The sequence below is a fragment of the Spermophilus citellus genome, assembly GCF_964194105.1.
Source record: "Spermophilus citellus genome assembly, chromosome: 6".
Lineage (NCBI taxonomy): Eukaryota > Metazoa > Chordata > Mammalia > Rodentia > Sciuridae > Spermophilus > Spermophilus citellus.
This window is the reverse complement of record NC_138187.1, coordinates 20506701-20526450: the sequence shown is the minus strand read 5'-3', so window position 1 is coordinate 20526450 and position 19750 is coordinate 20506701. Positions and strand designations below refer to the sequence as shown.

The 19750-nt window shown below is 56.7% G+C and overlaps 2 protein-coding genes across 5 annotated transcripts in view; one reads left to right on the top strand and one right to left on the bottom strand.

Annotated features, from left to right (window-relative positions):
* ATP2A1 (ATPase sarcoplasmic/endoplasmic reticulum Ca2+ transporting 1) overlaps positions 1 to 7893 on the top strand; it is a 17709-nt gene extending 9816 nt beyond the window's left edge. The window contains exons 10-23 of one of the 2 annotated variants that reach the window (XM_081299198.1): positions 1181 to 1269; positions 1494 to 1596; positions 1831 to 1962; positions 3682 to 3807; positions 3933 to 4151; positions 4888 to 5223; positions 5371 to 5591; positions 5672 to 5874; positions 6057 to 6142; positions 6227 to 6360; positions 6485 to 6602; positions 6791 to 6908; positions 7182 to 7224; positions 7645 to 7893. In XM_081299198.1, the coding sequence (XP_081155324.1) occupies positions 1181 to 1269; positions 1494 to 1596; positions 1831 to 1962; positions 3682 to 3807; positions 3933 to 4151; positions 4888 to 5223; positions 5371 to 5591; positions 5672 to 5874; positions 6057 to 6142; positions 6227 to 6360; positions 6485 to 6602; positions 6791 to 6908; positions 7182 to 7186 (1890 nt within the window). In that variant the 3' untranslated portion in view covers positions 7187 to 7224; positions 7645 to 7893. The remainder of the gene's footprint in view (positions 1 to 1180; positions 1270 to 1493; positions 1597 to 1830; positions 1963 to 3681; positions 3808 to 3932; positions 4152 to 4887; positions 5224 to 5370; positions 5592 to 5671; positions 5875 to 6056; positions 6143 to 6226; positions 6361 to 6484; positions 6603 to 6790; positions 6909 to 7181; positions 7225 to 7644) is intronic. The other variant, XM_081299197.1, reaches the window with a different exon arrangement.
* RABEP2 (rabaptin, RAB GTPase binding effector protein 2) lies at positions 7636 to 19750 on the bottom strand. 3 transcript variants are annotated; one of them, XM_081299208.1, is made up of 13 exons: positions 19282 to 19750; positions 18579 to 18788; positions 15417 to 15574; positions 12848 to 12958; positions 12425 to 12766; positions 11577 to 11672; positions 11380 to 11478; positions 10556 to 10711; positions 9575 to 9752; positions 9268 to 9323; positions 9121 to 9174; positions 8885 to 9001; positions 7636 to 8482 (listed from the first exon to the last, which is right to left on the bottom strand). In XM_081299208.1, the coding sequence occupies exons 1-13, from the start codon at positions 19340 to 19342 to the stop codon at positions 8381 to 8383; spliced, it is 1740 nt and encodes a 579-aa protein (XP_081155334.1). In that variant the 5' UTR covers positions 19343 to 19750; the 3' UTR covers positions 7636 to 8380. The 3 variants fall into 3 exon arrangements, 2 of the variants coding, with proteins under 2 accessions (XP_081155334.1, XP_081155335.1); XM_081299209.1 differs by lacking the exon at positions 9121 to 9174 and having other exon boundaries at positions 8885 to 9029; positions 9239 to 9323; positions 19282 to 19473; XR_014022658.1 differs by lacking the exon at positions 7636 to 8482 and having other exon boundaries at positions 8975 to 9001; positions 9417 to 9752; positions 19282 to 19473.

Here is a 19750-nt window from a genome sequence, read left to right as displayed (position 1 = left end):
TCTCACTGAGTGGCTTAGCGCCTCGCTTTTGCTGAGGCTGGCTTTGAACTCAGGATCCTCCTGCCTCAGCCTTGTGAACTGCTGGGCTTACAGGCCTGTGCCCCCGTACCCAGCTAGGTTTCACTAATTCTAATGCAGCCTACCAACCCCAAACTGAAAGGAAATGCTATATGTCAGAGACAAAATAAAAGATGTAATTTTTTTTTTTTTCTGAGTAAGTTCACAGACTGAGAGGTTGACTATGGACCCTAGGTAAAGAATCCCTGCCCTAAACAGAGCTCTGTGGAATTGTCTGTTCTTGACATAGAAATTGCTGCTCTGTAGAGCTGGGGTTTAGCTCAGTAGCAGAGGGCATGCTTAGCAAGTGCAAAGCCCTGGGTTTGATCCCCAGAACGGGGTGGGGGTGGGGGTGGGGAAGGTACCTGCTTTGAAGGGTGAGGACTATGTGGTCAGATCAGGGCAAGAAAGGCTGTGCCCTTGGCCCCTTGTGGAGACCCACAAGAGCCCTCTTAGCATCTGAAAGCGTTGGAGAGGCCAGCTGTAGAAATGATGGATTCCACTTTGTCTAACCAGAGTTTCCCAGGAACCTGGGAAAGGATTTTTCTTCTCAGGAGTGAGAAACCCAGTCCCCTGGAGCTTGTGTGGGATCCTTGGGCTGCTGCCCTCTGGAAGTCATTCCTCCTCATCCCTCTAATGCACAGGCTTCAAAGCCAGGCCACAGGCTTGTGTACCTTGGCTCCTGTCCTCTTTCATAAAAACAAATTAATTGCTGACATTTGAAGAGATGAGATTGCATAGAAAAGTAACCTGAATTTCTAGCTCTTCCCGCAAAACCGGAAGATCTGGCCAAAAGGGACTCGAACTGCAGGTGGGCAAGGTGCTCACGGGTGGATTCGCTGCAGTCCACCCCATACCTTCCCGGACTGTCCCGTTTTATTAACTGATCTTCTTTAGCCCCGACGTGGCCTGCAGTAACTTTTGTTTTAAGTCCATGGAGACAGAACGTGGAGCATGATTGATTTCTAGCCATGGTGGGGCGGGGGAGATGCCAGGAAGTTTGCTTAGTCTGCTCGGAGTGTGGGGTCCAGGGGGTTGGACCTCGGGGCGTGGGCCTCAGTGCGAATGCCTGCCTTCCAGGAGGGGGAGAGGCGACATGGATGCGTGTCCTTCTCCCCTGCAGATGTTTATCGTTGACAAGGTGGACGGGGACCTGTGCCAGCTAAACGAGTTCTCCATCACTGGCTCCACTTATGCTCCTGAGGGAGAGGTGTAAGTCACCAGGAGTCCCCAGCACCGGTGTCTGCCCCCACCTCAGTGGCCCTCCTCTGTTCTTGCCCTCCTCTCTCTCTTCCCTTCCTTTCCCTCCCCTTCTCCCTCCCAGCCCATCTCTGATCTCCAAGTTCACTGCCATCTCCTGAGCCCTGCTCTCTGCGTCTCACTCTGGGTTCTTCTCCACTGTCTCTCTCCCTCCTTCCTCCCCACCCTGCTGCCAGCATGAAGAACGATAAGCCAATCCGGTCAGGGCAGTATGATGGGTTGGTGGAGCTGGCCACCATCTGTGCCCTCTGCAATGACTCATCCTTGGACTTTAATGAGGTAACCTCCCCACCCCCAAAGCGGCCCCTTGGTCCCTTCCAGCTGGCTCAGAGTCTGGGCCTCCTGAGCAGGCCACGAGGGAGGGTCACAGGAAGGGGCAGGGAGCTGAGGCCACTGCCCCAGGGTTCGAGGGAAAAGAGTTCTTGGCTCCCTTCTCACTCTGTCCAAGTGGAAGGTGGGTGTGATGGTGGGGGCAAGGGCACCCACTTCCTCTTCCTCTTCTGCCCACCTCAGACCAAAGGTGTCTATGAGAAGGTGGGGGAGGCCACGGAGACGGCGCTCACCACGCTGGTGGAGAAGATGAACGTGTTCAACACGGACGTGAGAAGCCTCTCCAAGGTGGAGAGGGCCAATGCCTGCAACTCAGTGAGTCTGGACACCCCTCCCTGGGCCTTTGCTTCATGCCACACAGCCCCAAGCAGCCCTGGGCCAGGCAGAGCCTTGCACCCCGTGCTGGGACCCCAGCTCTCACAGGTGGACCTGCTGCTCTTCAGGGGAACCCACTGTCCCTGCAGTTAAATGGGTTTTTCTTCTGCCTGGCCACAGTGCCCTGGAAGGTCACATCTTACAGCCATGTCCCAAGCTGAAATGGACAGAGGTGGATACAGACACCAGAGTGGCCCATCCTGGCCAGCCCCCATTTCAACCTGATCCCTTGTCTCTAGAAGCACACTCGTCCCCATCAGATCTCAGGTCCTGATTTAGAACTGGGCATTTGTGGCCATTGTACCTACAGGGCAGGACCATCCTTGTCCAGATGACCAAGGCCAATTCCGTTATACTCACTCTGAGCTCTTGCTATTAATATTTGCTGAATTTCCATATTGAGTCTCTCTGAGGTATTATTTTCCTACATCTCTCTCTCTTTTGTACCAGAGACTGAACCCAGGGACCATTGAGCCACATCCCCAGCTCTTTTTTGTATTTTATTTAGAGATAGGGTCTTGCTGAATTTTTTAGGGTCTCGCTAAGTTGCTGAGGCTGGCTTTGAACTCGTGATCCTCCTGCCTTGGCCTCCCAAGCTGCTGGGATTACTGGCGTGTGCCATTGCACACAGCTTCCTACATTTCTTCCGCCATTTCTTCATGAGGTGCTGGAGACTGAACCCAGGAACCTGAGCATCCTAGGCAAAGTTCCCCCCATGTGCAAAATCTCATTGCCATTTTATTTAATTTTTTAAAAAAGTAAAAAGAATCTAGGTCTATTGAAGATTCTTATTATTATTATTATTTGGTACATGGGATGGAATCCAGGCATGCTCTTTCACTGAGTTATACTCCCAGCCCTCATGTTTTGAGTCAGGGTCTCACTAAGTCACCCAGGCTGGCCTTGAACATGTGGTCCCCATCTCAGTCTCCCAAGTCACTGGGATTACTGGTGTACACCACCACACCCAGCCAGGGAAGATTAATTTTAAAAATTTACAAATGATAATATAAATTCATTTTTACTTAATTTTTTGTTATTTTGACTTTTATTTTTGCAGAGGTAGCCATGTGTATTTGGTGAAAAAAAGGCTTTCATTCTTTTTTTTAATTAAATATTTATTTTTTAGTTGTAGCTGGACACAAAACCTTTATTTTGCTTATTTATTTTTATGTGGTGCTGAGGATCGAACCCAGGGCCTCGCACATGCTAGGCGAGCGCTCTACCACTGAGCCACAATCCCAGCCCACTTTCACTCATTTTTGAGGAGTGCTTTTTTCTGCATGCCAGGTATGAGGCCTAACCAACAATACATGCAATTATTTACATTTGAATTAATTTAAATTAAACAAAGAGGAAAATGCAGTTTTTCAGTCACATTGACCTCATTCCCAGTGCTCAGTGGCCATGGTTCACCTGCTTGAACAGTGCGGACTGCCGATCTCTGTCACCTCTCAGAGTCCTGTTGGACCCTACCCCACAAGGCCATCTTGTTTCTGCTGTGCTTTAAACCAGTCACTGTAACACTGTGGCAGCATTACCCTTGGAATTCTTTCCATTTGTACTTCAGGTATCAGCCTTAGCATTAGTCTGGGGGGTCCACTATGACCTCCAAATCCTTTTTAATTGTGTTAAGGGGCCTGGTCTCCTCTTTCCCAGGTGATCCGCCAGCTGATGAAGAAGGAATTCACCCTGGAGTTCTCCCGGGACAGAAAGTCCATGTCTGTCTACTGCTCGCCAGCCAAGTCTTCCCGGGCTGCTGTGGGCAACAAGATGTTTGTCAAGGTCAGACATTGGAATGTATTCCCACTCCTCTTCTTCCTAATCCTGCCCCCTCTCCTGTGCCCATCCCCTCTCACTGTGTCCTGGCGGGCAGGCAGTGATCTCTGAACGCTGTTCTGGTCTCCTAGGGTGCCCCTGAGGGCGTCATCGACCGCTGTAACTATGTGCGAGTTGGCACCACCCGGGTGCCGCTGACTGGCCCAGTGAAGGAGAAGATCATGTCGGTCATCAAGGAGTGGGGTACTGGCCGGGACACCCTGCGCTGCCTGGCCCTGGCCACCCGGGATACCCCTCCCAAGAAAGAGGAGATGATCCTAGATGATTCTTCCAGGTTCATGGAGTATGAGGTGAGTGGGGGAAGGCTCCATTGTCCTGGACGTCACCAAGAGGCTGATTTCCCACTGCCCGGCACCCTCTCATCTCAAACCAGTAGCTCTGTATGGGTCACAGAATCACAAGACACTAGTCTTCAAAAGAGCCCTAGCAATCATCCAGTCCAGTGCTGCTTTATTTTATTGACCTGTGGTGCTGGGGATGGAACCGGGGGCCTGACACATGCTGAGAACATACCGTGGCTGAGCTGCTCCCCAGCCTCCTGGGCTACGTTAAGTGTGACCAGTGGATGGTCTGCGACCAGGGGAGGGAGGTCCTCGCCCCATAAGGGAAATCAGTGTCACTGCACGGAGGGGCTCGCTCATGTGCCTTGCATAACCAGGATGTCTCCAGGTGGGCATGGGCATTCTGGTGTAGGCCCCAGATTGGTCATGGACTCTGAATGGCACCAAAAGCCCACTGCCTTCGTTTCTCAGAGGGAGATTGTGGCCTGGCAGGTCACAGGGATGTGCTCGAAGTTGTGGGTCAAGAGGTGGCCCTGCTGATAGCAGAAGCCACCTGCTCTTACCTCTAGCATGTATTCTGTGAAGGGCACTGTGGCTGGCCTGGCACTGCGAGGACCTGCAGGGACATGTAGGAATGAGAAACGTTTCTTGCCCCTGCTGAGGTCCAACACCAGGACCTCCTCAAATCTACCCCCTCCTGGCTCGTGTCCGAGTCCCTCCCTGACCGCCGTCCACTCTTTCCCAGACGGACCTGACGTTCGTTGGGGTGGTGGGCATGTTGGACCCGCCCCGCAAGGAGGTCACAGGCTCCATCCAGCTGTGCCGCGATGCCGGGATCCGTGTGATCATGATCACCGGAGACAACAAGGGCACGGCCATTGCCATCTGCCGACGGATCGGCATCTTCTCGGAGAGCGAGCAGGTGACGGACCGTGCCTACACGGGGCGCGAGTTCGACGACCTGCCCCTGGCTGAGCAGCGGGAAGCCTGCCGTCGCGCCTGCTGCTTCGCCCGCGTGGAGCCCTCCCACAAGTCCAAGATCGTGGAGTACCTGCAGTCCTACGACGAGATCACAGCCATGGTGAGGGCCCTGAGTGTCCCCGGAGTCCGGCGCATGGGCGGGGGGGGGGCCCTGATGACAGGGACAGAGGAGGGGGTCCAGGCTCTGGGGGAAGAACCTCAAGGAGGGGTGTGGAAGGGGCTCTGAGCCCCCTCTTTCTTCCCTCAGACAGGGGACGGCGTCAATGACGCCCCTGCCCTGAAGAAGGCCGAGATCGGCATCGCCATGGGCTCTGGCACGGCGGTGGCCAAGACGGCCTCTGAGATGGTGCTGGCCGACGACAACTTCTCCACCATTGTGGCGGCCGTGGAGGAGGGCCGCGCCATCTACAACAACATGAAGCAGTTCATCCGCTACCTCATCTCCTCCAACGTGGGCGAGGTGGTCTGGTGAGCGCCAGGGCCCGGCGGGTGGACGGGTGGGCGGGTGGTGGGGCCTAGACAGGTGTGTGACCACCTCCTTCTGGCAGCATCTTCCTGACGGCCGCCCTGGGGCTGCCTGAGGCCCTGATCCCTGTGCAGCTGCTGTGGGTGAACCTAGTGACCGACGGGCTCCCGGCCACGGCCCTGGGCTTCAACCCCCCAGACCTGGACATCATGGACCGGCCCCCCCGGAGCCCCAAGGAGCCCCTCATCAGCGGGTGGCTCTTCTTCCGCTACATGGCCATCGGAGGTAAGCAGGATGGGACCCCCACCGTCCTTCCCAGCCCTAGGGACTGACCCCCTGCTCAGGACACCAGCTGCCCCAGTGCAGCACCCCAGTCGTCCTCTCTCTCACCCAGCTGTTACCAGTCAGGAAGGCCCTCCCGCGCTGGCCACCTCCTGGCCCTGACCCCTCCCCATCTTCCCACACAGGCTACGTGGGTGCAGCCACTGTGGGAGCCGCTGCCTGGTGGTTCCTGTATGCAGACGACGGGCCTCATGTCACCTACAACCAGCTGGTAAGAGGGGACAGAGAGCTGGGCCCTAGGAGGGTGGTGTAGAGGCCTCCATGGGACCTCAGGCTCCTGTCCCCTCCTCTGCAGACCCACTTCATGCAGTGCACGGAGCACAACTCTGACTTTGATGGCGTTGACTGTGAGGTCTTTGAGGCCCCTGAGCCCATGACCATGGCCTTGTCCGTGCTGGTCACCATCGAGATGTGCAACGCTCTCAACAGGTAGGGCCTCCTGCCCGCCCCAGTGCCATGTGGGGCCAGCGCCTGGGCCTCCACCCCCTGCCCTCCTCTCCTCACAGTCTCTCTCTGTGTCCCCCTCTGTGGCTCCGCTCGGCCCTCGCTGCAGCCTGTCTGAGAATCAGTCCCTGCTGCGGATGCCGCCCTGGGTGAACATCTGGCTGCTGGGCTCCATCTGCCTGTCCATGTCCCTCCACTTCCTCATCCTCTATGTTGACCCTCTGCCGGTGAGCCCCCTTCTGCCACCTGTCCCCCAGCCCCGGGGAGCCCACACAGGGCCTGTGGCTACTTGCACTAGAGGTGCTGACGAGGGGAAGGTGGGACTGGCTGAGATGGTGCCCAGCCCCCTGCTCCCTCTCCACCTCCCTCCCAAGAGGACACTTGCTTTCCTCACGGCTGCCGTCCCCACCACCAGATGATCTTCAAGCTGCGGGCCCTGGACTTCACCCAGTGGCTCATGGTCCTCAAGATCTCCCTTCCAGTCATCGGGCTGGACGAAATCCTCAAGTTCATTGCTCGGAACTACCTAGAGGGTAAGGAGCGCCCCTCCTCTGACCCCCGGAGCCCCAGGCCCTGAGGTCACCCCCTGCCCTCTGCGCCCGCCCCGCCTCTTCCTTTGCAGGTGGTAAGTTCTCTGTGGCCCTGGTAGGACCAGTGTCCCCAGGCAGGGGCGCCCAGGCCCCTTCTCTGCTCCAGCTGCTCCAGGCAGGGTCACTCTCCTGGGCGGCCCCCAGCCTGCTCAGCCCTCTTGGCCCGCAGGCCACCTCCCTCCTTGACACCAGCTCTCTCTGTCCTCTTGGCCATAGGATAACCGTCCCCCTCCTCCATGTCTTTGAACCCGTGTCACAGGTATCACCCTCCCTCCCTGCCCTCGCGCCAGCTGCTGCGCCCCGCCGCCTGCCCCTAGCCGCCCGCGCATCCCAGGTCACTTGCGCTCGCAGCTCCACCTGGAGCCACTGCCACTGCTGCCACTGCCGCGCTTCCACACGGCTGGTCTCTGCCCTTGCGGCGGCCCCAGCACCGCTGCCAGGGCCCGGGCACCCTGGCGGTGCCCAGCCTCCGGGCACCACTGTCCGCTGGGCTGCGCTGCGTGGCGCTGGCTGCCTCTGCTGCTGGGGCTGCGGGTGGGAGGGTCGGGAGCTGGGGACACAGGTAAGTGCAGGGAGGAAAGGGGCCGCGGTGACCTCCAGGCTGTGCGCCAGCAGACGAGCACTGGGAGGGACCCCTCTCCCCACCCCACCTGCTCCATCCCTCCCCTTCTCCTTCCAGATCCAGAAGATGAGAGAAGGAAGTGACCCTCCACTGCCCCTTCCTCCCTGATCTTCACCAGGGCTGTGGCATCAACTCCTCCCGCCCCGACATGTTTCTGTTTATAAACACAACGTCCCCTCCCCCGCAACCTGTCCTCCCTCCCCACCCTGGACATCCTCCCCTCCCAACCCCGTGGGGCTTGCAGGGACAAGGCGACCGACTGAGCTGAGCTGCTTATTTATTGAAAATAAATGACAGAAAATTCTGGCCTCGCCTCCGTGCATGTCTCGAGGCCTGCGTCAGGCCCCAGGGACAAGCGTCTTAGTGTCATGCGTCCAGAAAGCAGCTGCCTGTCTCAGGGTGTGCATGAGGGACCCACTGATGCTGACAGAGTCTGCCAGCCACCACACAGCTGGGCTGTGCCTCCGGACGGACGGGGACGACGGGGACAATTGTGCCAGCGTGGCTGTTGGCCAGCGGGGGCGCTGGAGGCAGCATAGCAGCCAGAGAGCCGCAGGGTTCAGCCTGCCCTTTGGTTCCAGGAGGGGGCGGTGTCATCCCTGAGAGCAGAAGGCCCAACCACTCTGGGAGGAGGCGCTGGGCAGTGGTGGCCCCGGCACCCCAATCCCAAGCTTGGAGAGGGTGAGAGCTCCGTCCTAACACCCCAAGCCCAGGCCTCAGGGTCTGGACTGGAGGAAGGCAGTCTTCCCCAGGGGGGGTGGAAGCGGGGATCGATGGGTTCTCGCAGGGCCCCTCAGGTGTCCTTGATGTCCCTCACATCCTTGAGGGACCCCTCATCCAGGATGCAGCGCACCTGCTCCAGAGTCCCAGCCTGGCGGATCCGCTCTAGGCGCACCTGGGGAATCAAGCAAGGGACGCAGAAGTCCCTGGTAGGGAAACACAGCTCCCATCCCACCTGCTAACCCCCAGTGGCAGGGCCCAGGACCAGTGCACCTAGGGGCACCCCACCCCCCCAAGCCCCCGCTGCCACCAGGGGAAAGGGAAAGAATGGGTCCTAGGACAGCTCGAGGAAGCTCAACCTGCCACAGACCCTCCGTGCCACCAAGCCTGTGCTAAGGGCATCCTGTGACCGACACAAAATATACCCAAAGAGCTTCAGCTTTGGGGGCAATAATTCAGGGCTACGTACCATGCCAGCCCTGGGAGGAGGACCGGGACTCCCCCAACTGAGGGACTGTCCTCACAAGACACAGGGCAAGTCACTGAAAACCACACCAGTACTGGGGGGGGGACATACCTGCAGGGCCTGGGACAGTCGCACGAAGTCCCTCTGCACCTGTTCACTGGTCTCCAGCTCAGCCTGCAGCCGCAGCACCTTGGCCCTCTGCTCTGAGAGGAGGTCTGTGAGCTGGGCCTGTGGGGACAAGACGCTGAGTTGGGGCCTGGCTCAGCCTTGGGCCAGCCAAGAGGGGGTGTGGTCAAGTACTGAGATGACCCCACACAGTCACCCCTTCCACACCAGCTGACTCTGACCTCTTCTGTCCGGCCAGAGCCTGGCTGTTGCAGGAGGCCTTCCTGGCGCTGGGCCTGAAGGAGACAGAGGACAGGAGGGGCCTGCTAGGTCTTCTCTGCACAGTGCTGTCCCTCACACCCTGGTCTGCTCCCTGGGCTCTGCCTCACCTGGCTCTGTTCCTGCTGGATCCGGTCCATCTCTGTCTTCAGGCTACACAGGGAGGCTGGGAAGTCAGGCGCAAGGAGGCTGCAAGTCAGGCCCCCACTGGTTCCTTCCCCACCCGCCAGCCCAGGGCCAGGGCGCCTCCCATACTTACCCTCTAACACCTCTGGGGGTGGGGGGAAGGGAGGGGGAGAGAGAGAGAGAGAGAGAGATGTTGGTGGAGGCTTGTCCTCCCATGTCTCCCCTCCTCTGCCCAGGTGGCCCCGCGGGAGGTCAGGGGCCTGGCGGCAGGGGAGCTGGCTGGGCCCTCACCTGTCTCCTCCCGCTGCACCCGCAGCTGCCCCTCCAGGCTGGCCCTGGCCGCCGTCGTCTCCTCCAGAGCCTCCCGCAGAGTAACGATCTCAATCCGCAGGCGCTCGGCCTCGTGCTCCCGGGCCTGCAGTCGGGCGCGCGCCTCCTGCCGCGTGCGGTGCAGCAGCTGCTGCAGCTCCTGGAAGGGACGCGAGTGGCCCGCTGGGCACCGGGCAGAAGAGCAGGACAGGGGCCGGCGGGGCCGCTGGCCAGAGGGGGATAGCGGGGAGGAAGCGGAAGGAAGGAAACTGCCCCAGCAGAAAAGAACCCAAATGCCAGGCGGGAGGGCGCATAACACCCCACATTCGTGGTGGAAATGAAGGCACCGCACCCGCCCGCCGCACAGCGCAGGGACTCAGAAATGGGGCGGGGCCGGAGTTCCAGACGACCAAGAGACCCCTGGGTCAAGCCCCCAAGCAACAGAGTCCAGCCCTCCATTATTTATGGACTGAAAAGTAAATCAAAAAAGAACGAGAGGATGAAACAGGATCCAGGAAAACGGGCACCGCAGAAGTGGATGTGCGCCGTAACCGCGGGGTAGGGACAGGTCCCAGGGATCTTTGCATTTTGAATAAATTACATTATTCATAAATTACATCAACAAAGGCCATACACAGATCAATGATGACGGCTTATGAACCAAAGATCATGATGAATTCAGTTTAAGGATCTCAGGTCTCTCAAAAACAGGAAACAAACCAAATCGTTGCCTCCTGGGTGTCAGGAATTGTTAACTCTTCTTCATGCCAATGCTGGGAAGACACTATGGTCCCATTTCTCAGATGAGGAAACGGAGCCTTAAAGAGGTCAAGTGGGTTGGCCAAGGCAAAGCAGCCAAAACAGCTGCCAGGGTCTGTCCCCGGATCCCCAGATGCTCTGCTCTGCCTGGAAAGGAAGGGCCCACAGGTTGCCCAGGGCTCTTTGTGCCCACGCCCTGCTCACCTGCGCGGAGCTGGGCAGTGACTCGTCCTCGCCCTCAAGCTGCTCCAGGCTCTGGGGGACTGAAGAGGGCAAATGCTCAGCCCGGAGCCCCTGGTTTTCCTCATTCAGCCGCTTTACCTCATGGTGCAGGCACTTGTGAGAGGTGGCTAGTTCTGCCTGGGGACAAACGTGGCAGTGAGGAGGGCAGGCTGGCTCCTGATGTGCTGAGGCAGGAAGACGCCCCCTTACTGCTTGGCTTTGGCTCCAGGCTCTAGACACCTCCTGTTGACCTGGAGCACAGGTGGGCAGCTGCACTCCATGCTGGGCCTTACTTGGTCCACAAGGTTTCTAAAACCCTCAAGTCACTGCCAACTTTGACAATTGGGAGCTGATGCCCAGGTATGGGGGTTTCTGGCTTCTCTTGAAAAATCAGAATGTCTAGCTGCAGGGAGCTGGCACTCTAGGCAGGAAGGATCTGCTTAACTGATCAGTTGCCCCTCAGGACCCCTCCTCCTGGGCCAGGCCACTACCACGCCTTCCTACCAGGCACCTGGTGCCATCTGATCCCTTCCCTCTCCTCTGGCCTCGGTAATCACGGGGCTTGTTTTCCATCTCACAATCCACAATCCAGGCCCCATTATCTCGACCTCACAGAGGGTGAAGCAGAGGCCCTGAGGTCGCAGGTTAGTTCAAGATCACAAGAGCGCTGGCTGTGGCTGGGGGGCCCCCAAACCCTTTACCTACCTGGCACCAATGCCTGGGGGAGGCCAGAGCAGCCAGAGGAGGAACAGGTGCCCCAACTAGCCTGACCCTGCTTCCTCCTGCCACACGTCCCCAGCACTCACCATCTGCAGCTGCACCCGCTCCTGGGCCTGGCTCACGGTCCCCTGCAGGGTCCGAAGCAGCTGCTCTGAGTTCTGGACCTGGGCCAGGAGCACCTGCATCTGGGGGTGGAAGGAGGGCATCCGTGAGGTCAGGGCCACCTGGGGGGCAGCAGGTGGCCAGAGGCCCTCTGAGGGCAACAGCAGAGGCTGGGACCCACCTGCTTGGCGCAGTCCTCTGTGCTCCTTCTCAGGCCCTCCTGCAGTTCATCCCGCTCTCGGCTGACGCTCTCCAAGTCCTTCTGCAGTTGCCGGCCCTGCCAGAGACCCAGACCTGTCTCAGTCTCCAAGGGAGGCCATCCCTCTCCTGCAGGCTCCGTGCCATCATCCCCTGGCCCCTTCAGCCAGATGCTCAGGGACGACTCTTCCCTGCACAAGCCAGCATCCACCCTGGCAGGCCCCGCCCACCCTTCCTCCAGTCTGGACTCCAGCCCCACCCACTCTTCCTGTCTCTGCTGCCATCTCCTGGTCCAGTCACTGCCTTCTCCTAAGCCACAGTCCCAACCAGTCCTGGTCATCCAGCTGCTCCCCAGCCCCCCACAGCCCACCCCTACACACAGGCCCAAGGGGCTCCCCAGGCAGGAAGCCAGACAGGCCTCTCCCTGGCCCGGCCGCAGCACTTCCTCCTGGACTGTCTGAAGTGCAGGCTCTGAAGGACAGCCCCTGCCTCCTTCCTGACCTCTCTCCTGGCGGCCTTCCTGCCTTCTAGGGCCTTAGAACTCGCAGCCTCCCTGCCCCTGCCCCTGAAAAGTGCCGCTTTGCCACCATCTGGGTCTCAGGTCCCACGCTGACAGTTTCTGCCCCACGGCCCTCTTCAGTTGTGTCCTGGGCGACTCGCCCCGTGACCTTATCCACTCTGTGTGTCCACGTGTGTTGGTGTCTGACTCCCGCTCTCTATGGGACGGTGTCTCCCTCCTCGTGGGGTCCCCCACTCTAGCTCTAGCTCGGGGCCTGGGCCAGGGTGGCATGTGGCCCCAGGCCACCCGCCCCGTCCACCCCGTCCACACACCTCAGCCTGCAGCTGCTCCCACTGGTTGTCTGGGACCAGCTGGTACCCAGGAGGGGGCAGGTAGATGCCCTCAGGGACCAGGGTGCCCGTGGACACCAGGGAGGCCGTCTCCTCCTGCTCGGGGCTCAGGCCCTGGCGGCTGCGGGGCAGGGAGGCGCTGCTGCCGGCTCCGCCAAGGGAGAAAGAGGAGATGGAGGCGCCGTCGTCACAGTTGTGGGCGAAGGCCTCTGCGGCCGGGCCCCCATCGCCGCTCGGCTCCTCCAGGGGCTCCAGGGGCGGAGATGGGTTCCGGGACAGCAACTCCGTGGAGCCGTGCAGGGAAGGGGGGTGCCGGGGACGTCTCTAGGGAAGGGTGCAGGAAAGAGGCTGGGGAGCTGGCTCCTGGGCGCCCCTTCCCGGCCCCACGCCCCGGCCGCCCCTCACCTGAATCTCTTGAATCAGCTCCTCCGCCTTCAGAAGCTTTGCCTTGAGCTCCTCGATCTCCTGCTCCATGGGCAGCACGATCTCTCGCAGCTTCTCTGAGTCCTCGTGGGCCTGGAGGACGTCAGGAGGTGAGTGGGTAGGACAGCACCGGGCAGCCCCTGGGCCCCTCAGTTCTGTTCAAGGTTCCTCTGAGAGCTTCGGGGCAGGAGGGAGGTAAAAGGGTCAAGGTCCTGACTATCTCCCTTTGCCCACTTCCTCTCCAACATCTTTTTTTTTTTTAACCCTAAAACTTCTTAAATCGAGCACTTGGCGTAACTTCTGCCACACCATCTATATTTATATTTCTCAGCTTTCCTATAACACGATCCTATGACTCAGTTCCAGCTAATGTGGTGTAAGCAGATGTGCCACATGTAAACTTCCAGGGCAACTCTTTAAAGGAACAGGAGGATATGTCTTTCTGTACTTCTTCTTGCTGGATGAAATGTGGATGTGATGGCGGGCACTCAAGGAGTCATCTTGGGCCATGAGGCAATTTGCTCTCTATGGCAAAATAGCCACGGAGGAGGAGCCTGGCTTCCTAAGGACTTATTGAGCTGCTACACCAGTCTGGACTTTAAGAAAAATAAACTTCTATTTAAGCCAATGCTAAATGGATCTTCAATTGCATGCAGGCAAACCTCATCCTAACCTAACTGATATGCCCTCCCATACTCCCACACAACCCTACGGGTGATTAATACTTTTCTGTTCCTGCTGAGCTTGCAGAGCAAGAGCCCCTGCACGTGTCACGTGGCTTCTCTAACCAACCAACCCAAACTGGGCCATATCACCAATGCAGTTCCTCCCGCCACAAGTGCCAGGTCACTGAGAATGGCCCTGTCATCCACCCAGGTGTTCAAGGCAGAAACTGGCCAGTCATCCTTTCTGTTACCACCCTCTTCCAATTCATCCAGTTTTTCTTTTTTTTTTTTTTTTTTGTCCAGTGCTGAAGATTGACCCAGGGCCTTGTGCATGCCAGGCTCTATCATTAAGCTATATCCCCAGCCTTTTTGAGTTTTTTGGTTTTGTTTTAATCTTGAGACGGGATCTTGCTAAGTTGCTGAGGCTAGCCTCAGATTTGCGATCCTCTTGCCTCAGCCTCCCAAGTCTCAGGGGTTACAGGTATGCACTACCATGCCATCTATCTCTTGAATCACTTTTCCACATGAGCTCAATTTAACCCTCCAAATCTCTTATAGGAACAGCTGCAACGGGCAGTATAAACCTGTGTGGTCAGAACAAACACCCCAATCTCATCTGCGGCCCCCGAATATACTCTGCAGATGCCTAAGCAACAGACAGTGATGGCTGAACGCAGGGGTTGCCCAAACTAGCCCCTGCCTGACTGCAGACTGGACTGCCTTCCTCCATAGCAGGTGGCTGTCACCGAGCGAGGTCCTCCTCCTTATCACTCTGCAAATGTTCCCCGAGAAACACTGGCTGCAAGGAGCAGCCTCTGCCGGAAGCTGAGGAGTGGAGGGAGGCTTTCCTTTCTTGGGCTCCTGTTTTGACCCTTGTCTTTCTAACTGGGCAGTTCCCTCCATCTCCCCAAGCCTCAGCTTCCTCGAGCATGAAATGAGGTATTAAGTGAGTACCTCACAGGGCTGCTGTGTGGATCAAACGAGGCAGCGGTTTAAATTCACTTTAAAAGATGAAATATTTGAAAATAGGAGCTTCCTATTGTTGTTTTTAGTTGTGTGTGTGTGTGTGTGTGTGTGTGTGTGTGTGAGAGAGAGAGATTACGTGGTGCTGGAGATTGAACCCTGGGCTTTGCACATGCTAAGCAAGTGCTCTACCTCTGAGCTACATCCCCAGCCCCGTGTGTGTGTGTGTGTGTGTGTGTGTGTGTGTGTGTGTGTGTGTACAAACATACACACATATAAATTAAACATATATACAGATAGATACAGTTTTTTGTTTTTAAGAGACAGGGTTCTCCATGCTGGCCTCAAACTCCTAGGCTCACGCCATCCTCCAGCCTCAGCCTCCTGAGTGGCTGGAGCTACACCCGGCTCACTATTTTTGTTTAATGATAACAACAACAATAATAAAGGAGGCTCTGTACCATAGAGGTTAAGAACAAAAACTCAGGACCTCACTGCTTGGACTGGTAGATGCCAACTCCGCTTCTTTCTATCTGCAAAAGCTGGGAGCACCACGGAGTCCCTGGGCCCCCCCTTACCTGCTCACTGGACCTGGTGCTCCTGCCTCACACGTGGGCGAAGACCAGAGACCCAGCTCTGCCCAGCACCAAGCACCCAGCGCCTGGCACAAGAGAGGTTCCCTGAAGTGTTAGTTCCCTTCCCCTTTCACGGCTGATCTGGCTTTGGAGGTAATGAAGTTGGTCACCCCACCAGCACGGGGCAAGCCAGGACTGCGCCAAGGGGCCAGCAGTCTGCGGTGCTCTGTGCTCCGCCCAGAGTCGTCGCTCCGCATCCTGTGCCAGTGACTGTGGACCGGCACCTCAGCGATTCCCACCCAACACCTTCCCGAGGCCCAGGGGGACACAGGCCACCCCGACCCCAACCTTTTCCATCTGCTTCTCCAAGGAGTCCAGGGGGTGGGCCCGGGCCAGCAGCTGCTTCAGGTGGCCCAGCTCTCGCTCCTTCTCCTCAGAGTCCTGCTGCTGCTGCTGCCGCTCCTGCTTCAGGGACGCAATCTGGGCTTCATAGCTGCTGATGGAGTCTGCGGGGGAAGGGTGGCGCTCTCGATGTGCTGCCTTCCTCCGGAAGGCCATCCACCACAGTGGGCATCACAGGGCTCTGCACACAGAGCTGGGCCGGCCTTGGCCTCTGTGTGCCTTAGCATCCCCAACAACAAAACAGGGTGCTGCTGACCCACTGCTGGTTACAGGACCAAGTGAGATGACATGGGTAAGGTGCTCAGCCCTCTCCCTGGCACACGACAGGGACCTTGGCCAATCTATCTCTCAGATGTATTTGATTAAAGACATGATCCCTAACATTTATACTAAAACCGAAAGTCAAACACCATTTTAGTTAGCATGAAATGGTTCTGATATATGCAGTATTGACTGATAGATAGATAGATTTTTTAAACTCAGGGGCACTCGACCACTGAACCCCATCCCCAGGCCTATTTTGTATTTTATTTAGAGTCAGGATCTCACTGAATTGCTTAGCACTTCGGGGTTGCTGAGGCTGGCTTTTAACTCACGATCCTCCTGCCTCAGCCTCCCATGCCACTGGGAGGCATGGAGCCACTGCGCCTGGCTGCAGTATTTCTCTTAACATGGACTAATTTTAGAAGTAAAGGCTCAGTCGCCACACTGCCTGGGTTTATATTGGAAGCATATGTCCAAATCAATTGCACCACATAAATTCACCAAGAGGTGACAGGACAGAGAAGCTGGCATCGTGACAGCTAATCTGGGCATACTCAGAGTGAAGGAGGGACTGAAGGTGATGACATGCAGCCCGTGAATCAGGGTGGGTGGCACGACTAGGCAGAATAGTTGCCAACACTTTCCAGATAACCAACAGCTGGTTGATGGGTAGGACCTAAGATACCAGAAACCTTTATTTTGTGCTCTGGAGCACAGTGTGATGATATTTGATTTTATGGTCAAAACAGGACTGGATTTCCAAGTGATTCTCTGGGCCACCAAGCTGTTTTGGATACAGTTCAAAGTAATGCTTGGATACTTCACGATGGAAACTGTATATGCAGACAACAGGATGGGCCAGAATTTCTGTTAAAGCAGTAATTACCATCTCTGTGACTTCTACAGGGGCACACTGTTCAGATAAAGAATCACTGGGAGCATTTGAAGAATCTGATCTTCAGAGACAAACTGTCCAAGTGATCCTATAATAGATTCTGAAAACACAATGGCTATTCCTATTAATACGGATCAGCTACAACAAATATTTTGGGGTTTTTGGTTTGGGGTGGATTGAACCCAGGGGTGCTCTACTACTGAGCTATGTCCAGGTAACAGGGCCAGCGGGAGCAGAGGCCCAGAGGCGGAAGGTGGCAAATGTGTCTGGGCACAGCGGCATGTTAGAAAAGCCCAAGTGAAGGCTCCTGAGGAGAGATGCTGGGAAGGAGGAGGGCAGTGCATGGCTCCCAAGGCCTCGAATGACACACCAAGAGGTTTGGAATTTAACTACAGGTCTGTGGCACCAACAGTAGGTAGAACAAAAACATTTTCTATCTGCACAGACGTTTATTTATCTTAATGTGTACTAATGTTAGGAGTAAAGGTTCAGTTGCCAGATTACCTGCCAAATCTTCTGCTCCTGTCTAGCTGTGTGACCTTGGGCAAGTTATTTAAACTCTCTAGGACTCAGAGTTCCCTCTGTCAAATGGAGTTGGATAATAGTTCCTACCTCATAGTTTGTTATGAAAATGAAATACTTATAAAATATTTAGCTTTGTGCCTGGCATATATAAGTGCTCAATAAAAGTTATTGTTATTACTTGAGACACACCTTTTTATTTTTTATAGAGATAAGAAGCTTCCTTTAATACATGTATGTAAGCTTTTAAAAAGTAAATCTATTAAAAGAACAAATACTGCCAGGCATGGTGGTACATGCCCGTAATCCCAGCAACTTTTTTTTTAAATACTTTTTTAAATTGTAGATGGACACAATATCTTTATTTATTTATTTATTTATTTGTGGTGCTAAGGCTTGAACCCAGTGCCTTATACATGTGAGGCAAGTGCTCAACCATAGCCCCTAATCCCAGCAACTTGAGAGGCTGAGACAGGAGGATCTCAAGTTCAAGGCCAGCCATAGCAATTTAGCAAGACCCTAAGCAACTTAGTAAGACCTCATCTCAAAATAAAAAGGTCTAGGGATGTAGTTCAATGGTAAAGTGCCCATGGGTTCAATCCCTAGTACCAAAAAAAAAAAAAAAATTTTTTTTAAAGAACATGAAGTCAATAAGAGGATGAATTGTATGAAGATCTAACTACATTGCATAAGTATGGATGCCTGGAAATGTAGGAGACAGCTCCAGATACAGAAACGCATGGTGGGATGGGAGTGTTAGGCGGTTTACTCTGGAAACCAGTGTCAAGGCCAGATTATTGAGGGAGATCTGAGTCTGGGACAACAGGAGAAAGCAGACAGAGCCCCATTACAGCAGGTGGCGACAGGTCTGTCATATGTTTCAAAGACTTTTGCCACTGACTAAATGATGAAGCAGGAATTAGGAAAAGAATCTCAGGGCCCTGGGAGCAAGAGAGCTGGTGCTTCCCAAGTAGAGAGGAGGGAGGGAGGAAGATGTATGTGTGTGGGAGGGGTGGGCAGGGGTGCCTGGGGAAGGTGGGAAATTGGAGGATCACATTCACAGACTGGGCCCCCAAGCTGAGTCTATAACCCAAGAGCCCAGACTAAAATAAGACTCATTCAGGGAACTGAAAAGTTTCTTGCTTATCTTTAAGGTTGATCAGTCATCAGTGAGGGACGAGAAATGACAGAGAACAAGGAAAGAGACAGAGCAGGGAGCTAAACTTAGCTATAACTAACAAGAGTGGCTGCCATCACGTGTGGTTCCTCTATGCAAATCAGAAAAGGGTGGCCCTAGCTCTGGGCCATAGGCATACCCTGAGCTAGACCACCCTGCAACCCTCCTACCACTGATCTGTCCTCCTTCTTATCCTGCGGATACTCCCTCTTATGGGCTGATGGGGAGTCTGGGGGAGAGCCCCTCTCACCTTTCAGGATGGCCTGCAGCGAGGCCACCTCCTCTTGACACTGCCGCTGCACTGCAGCCACAGCCTCGGCTTTGGTGCTTTCGCTCACCTCCGCCACCGCCTTCATGGTCTCCATTTCTGCCAGGGCGCCTGCCAGCTCAGCCCGAAGCCGGCTGAGCTCACCTGACTCGGTCTCAACCTTTACACCTTCAAGGGGCTGGGGGTCCATGGCTGTGGAGGACAGGAATTAGTCTCTATGCCCATTACTTCACGAATCCCCAACACTCCGGGCCACCCACCAAATCTGCAAGTCCTTCAACTCGGTACTGCAGCGCCACCTTCAACCCGGCCCCGCCCCACTCACCTGGCCCCGCCCCACTCACCTGGTCCCCGCCCCTTCCTCGCCTCTCCCACTTCATTCTGCCTGGCGATGCCTACAGTCGGTCCTCGGTTCACCCAATCTCCTCTTCCCTTCAACGCAACCTCCACAATGGCCCCGCCCCTTCCTCACTGCGCCCCGCCTCTCACCTGCCACTGGCCCTCCCCTCGAGCCACCAGGCCCCTCCCCTTGCGCCGGTGGCTCAAGGCCCCGCCCCCTTTCCCGACGGCGTGACCCCGCCCCTTTCTCCAGCCTCCCCTCTCCTCCCCCCACCCCCCGGCGGCCGAGCTCGGCTCCGCCTCGGGCTCCAGCGCCCCCCGCGTGCACGAACGCTCCCCGGCGTACCGGCCCCCGGCCGCAGCAGCCGCCCGTCCTCGCTCGCGGCCGCCGGCGCAGCTGCCGCCATCGCCTCAGCGCAAACGGCGGATTCCCGCACTCCCTGGTGACGGCGCTGGCCGCTTCCGGGTCCTCTCGGCTGTTTCCGGATCCGCTCGGCTGTTTCCGGATCGGCCCCGTACCCGCGGCCCAGGCCGGAGGTGAGGGGTATTGCCGAGCGTCGGCCGAAGATTCCCGAGTGGACACCGGCCCTGGCTCCGGGTCCCGCCCCTCTCCTGGGCCGCGCGGGTCCTGAGGACCCTGCCCTTCCAACGGCAAAGAGGTCCTTCCCCGGCGTCTCTCCGCGACCTTGGAAGTTCTGCTGCTGTTCCACCTCGGGGACGCCGGCCGGCCTCGCCCGGGAGGACGAAGCGCTGTCTGGCTCCTGTCGCGCTGCTCCCGGAGTCAACCCTGGAGGGCCCCCGGCCGCCCTTCCGCC

Bases quoted from the DNA above. Each gene is read 5' to 3' on its own strand.
- RABEP2 (XM_081299209.1), bottom strand. From the start codon at position 19,342: ATGGCGGCAGCTGCGCCGGCGGCCGCGAGCGAGGACGGGCGGCTGCTG. The intron at 18,789-19,281 runs GTACGCCGGGGA...TGTCCTCCACAG, and splicing joins GCTGCTGCGGCCGGGGGCCG to CCATGGACCCCCAGCCCCTT. The intron at 15,575-18,578 runs GTGAGAGGGGCT...CTTCCCCCGCAG, and splicing joins GCTGCAGGCCATCCTGAAAG to ACTCCATCAGCAGCTATGAA.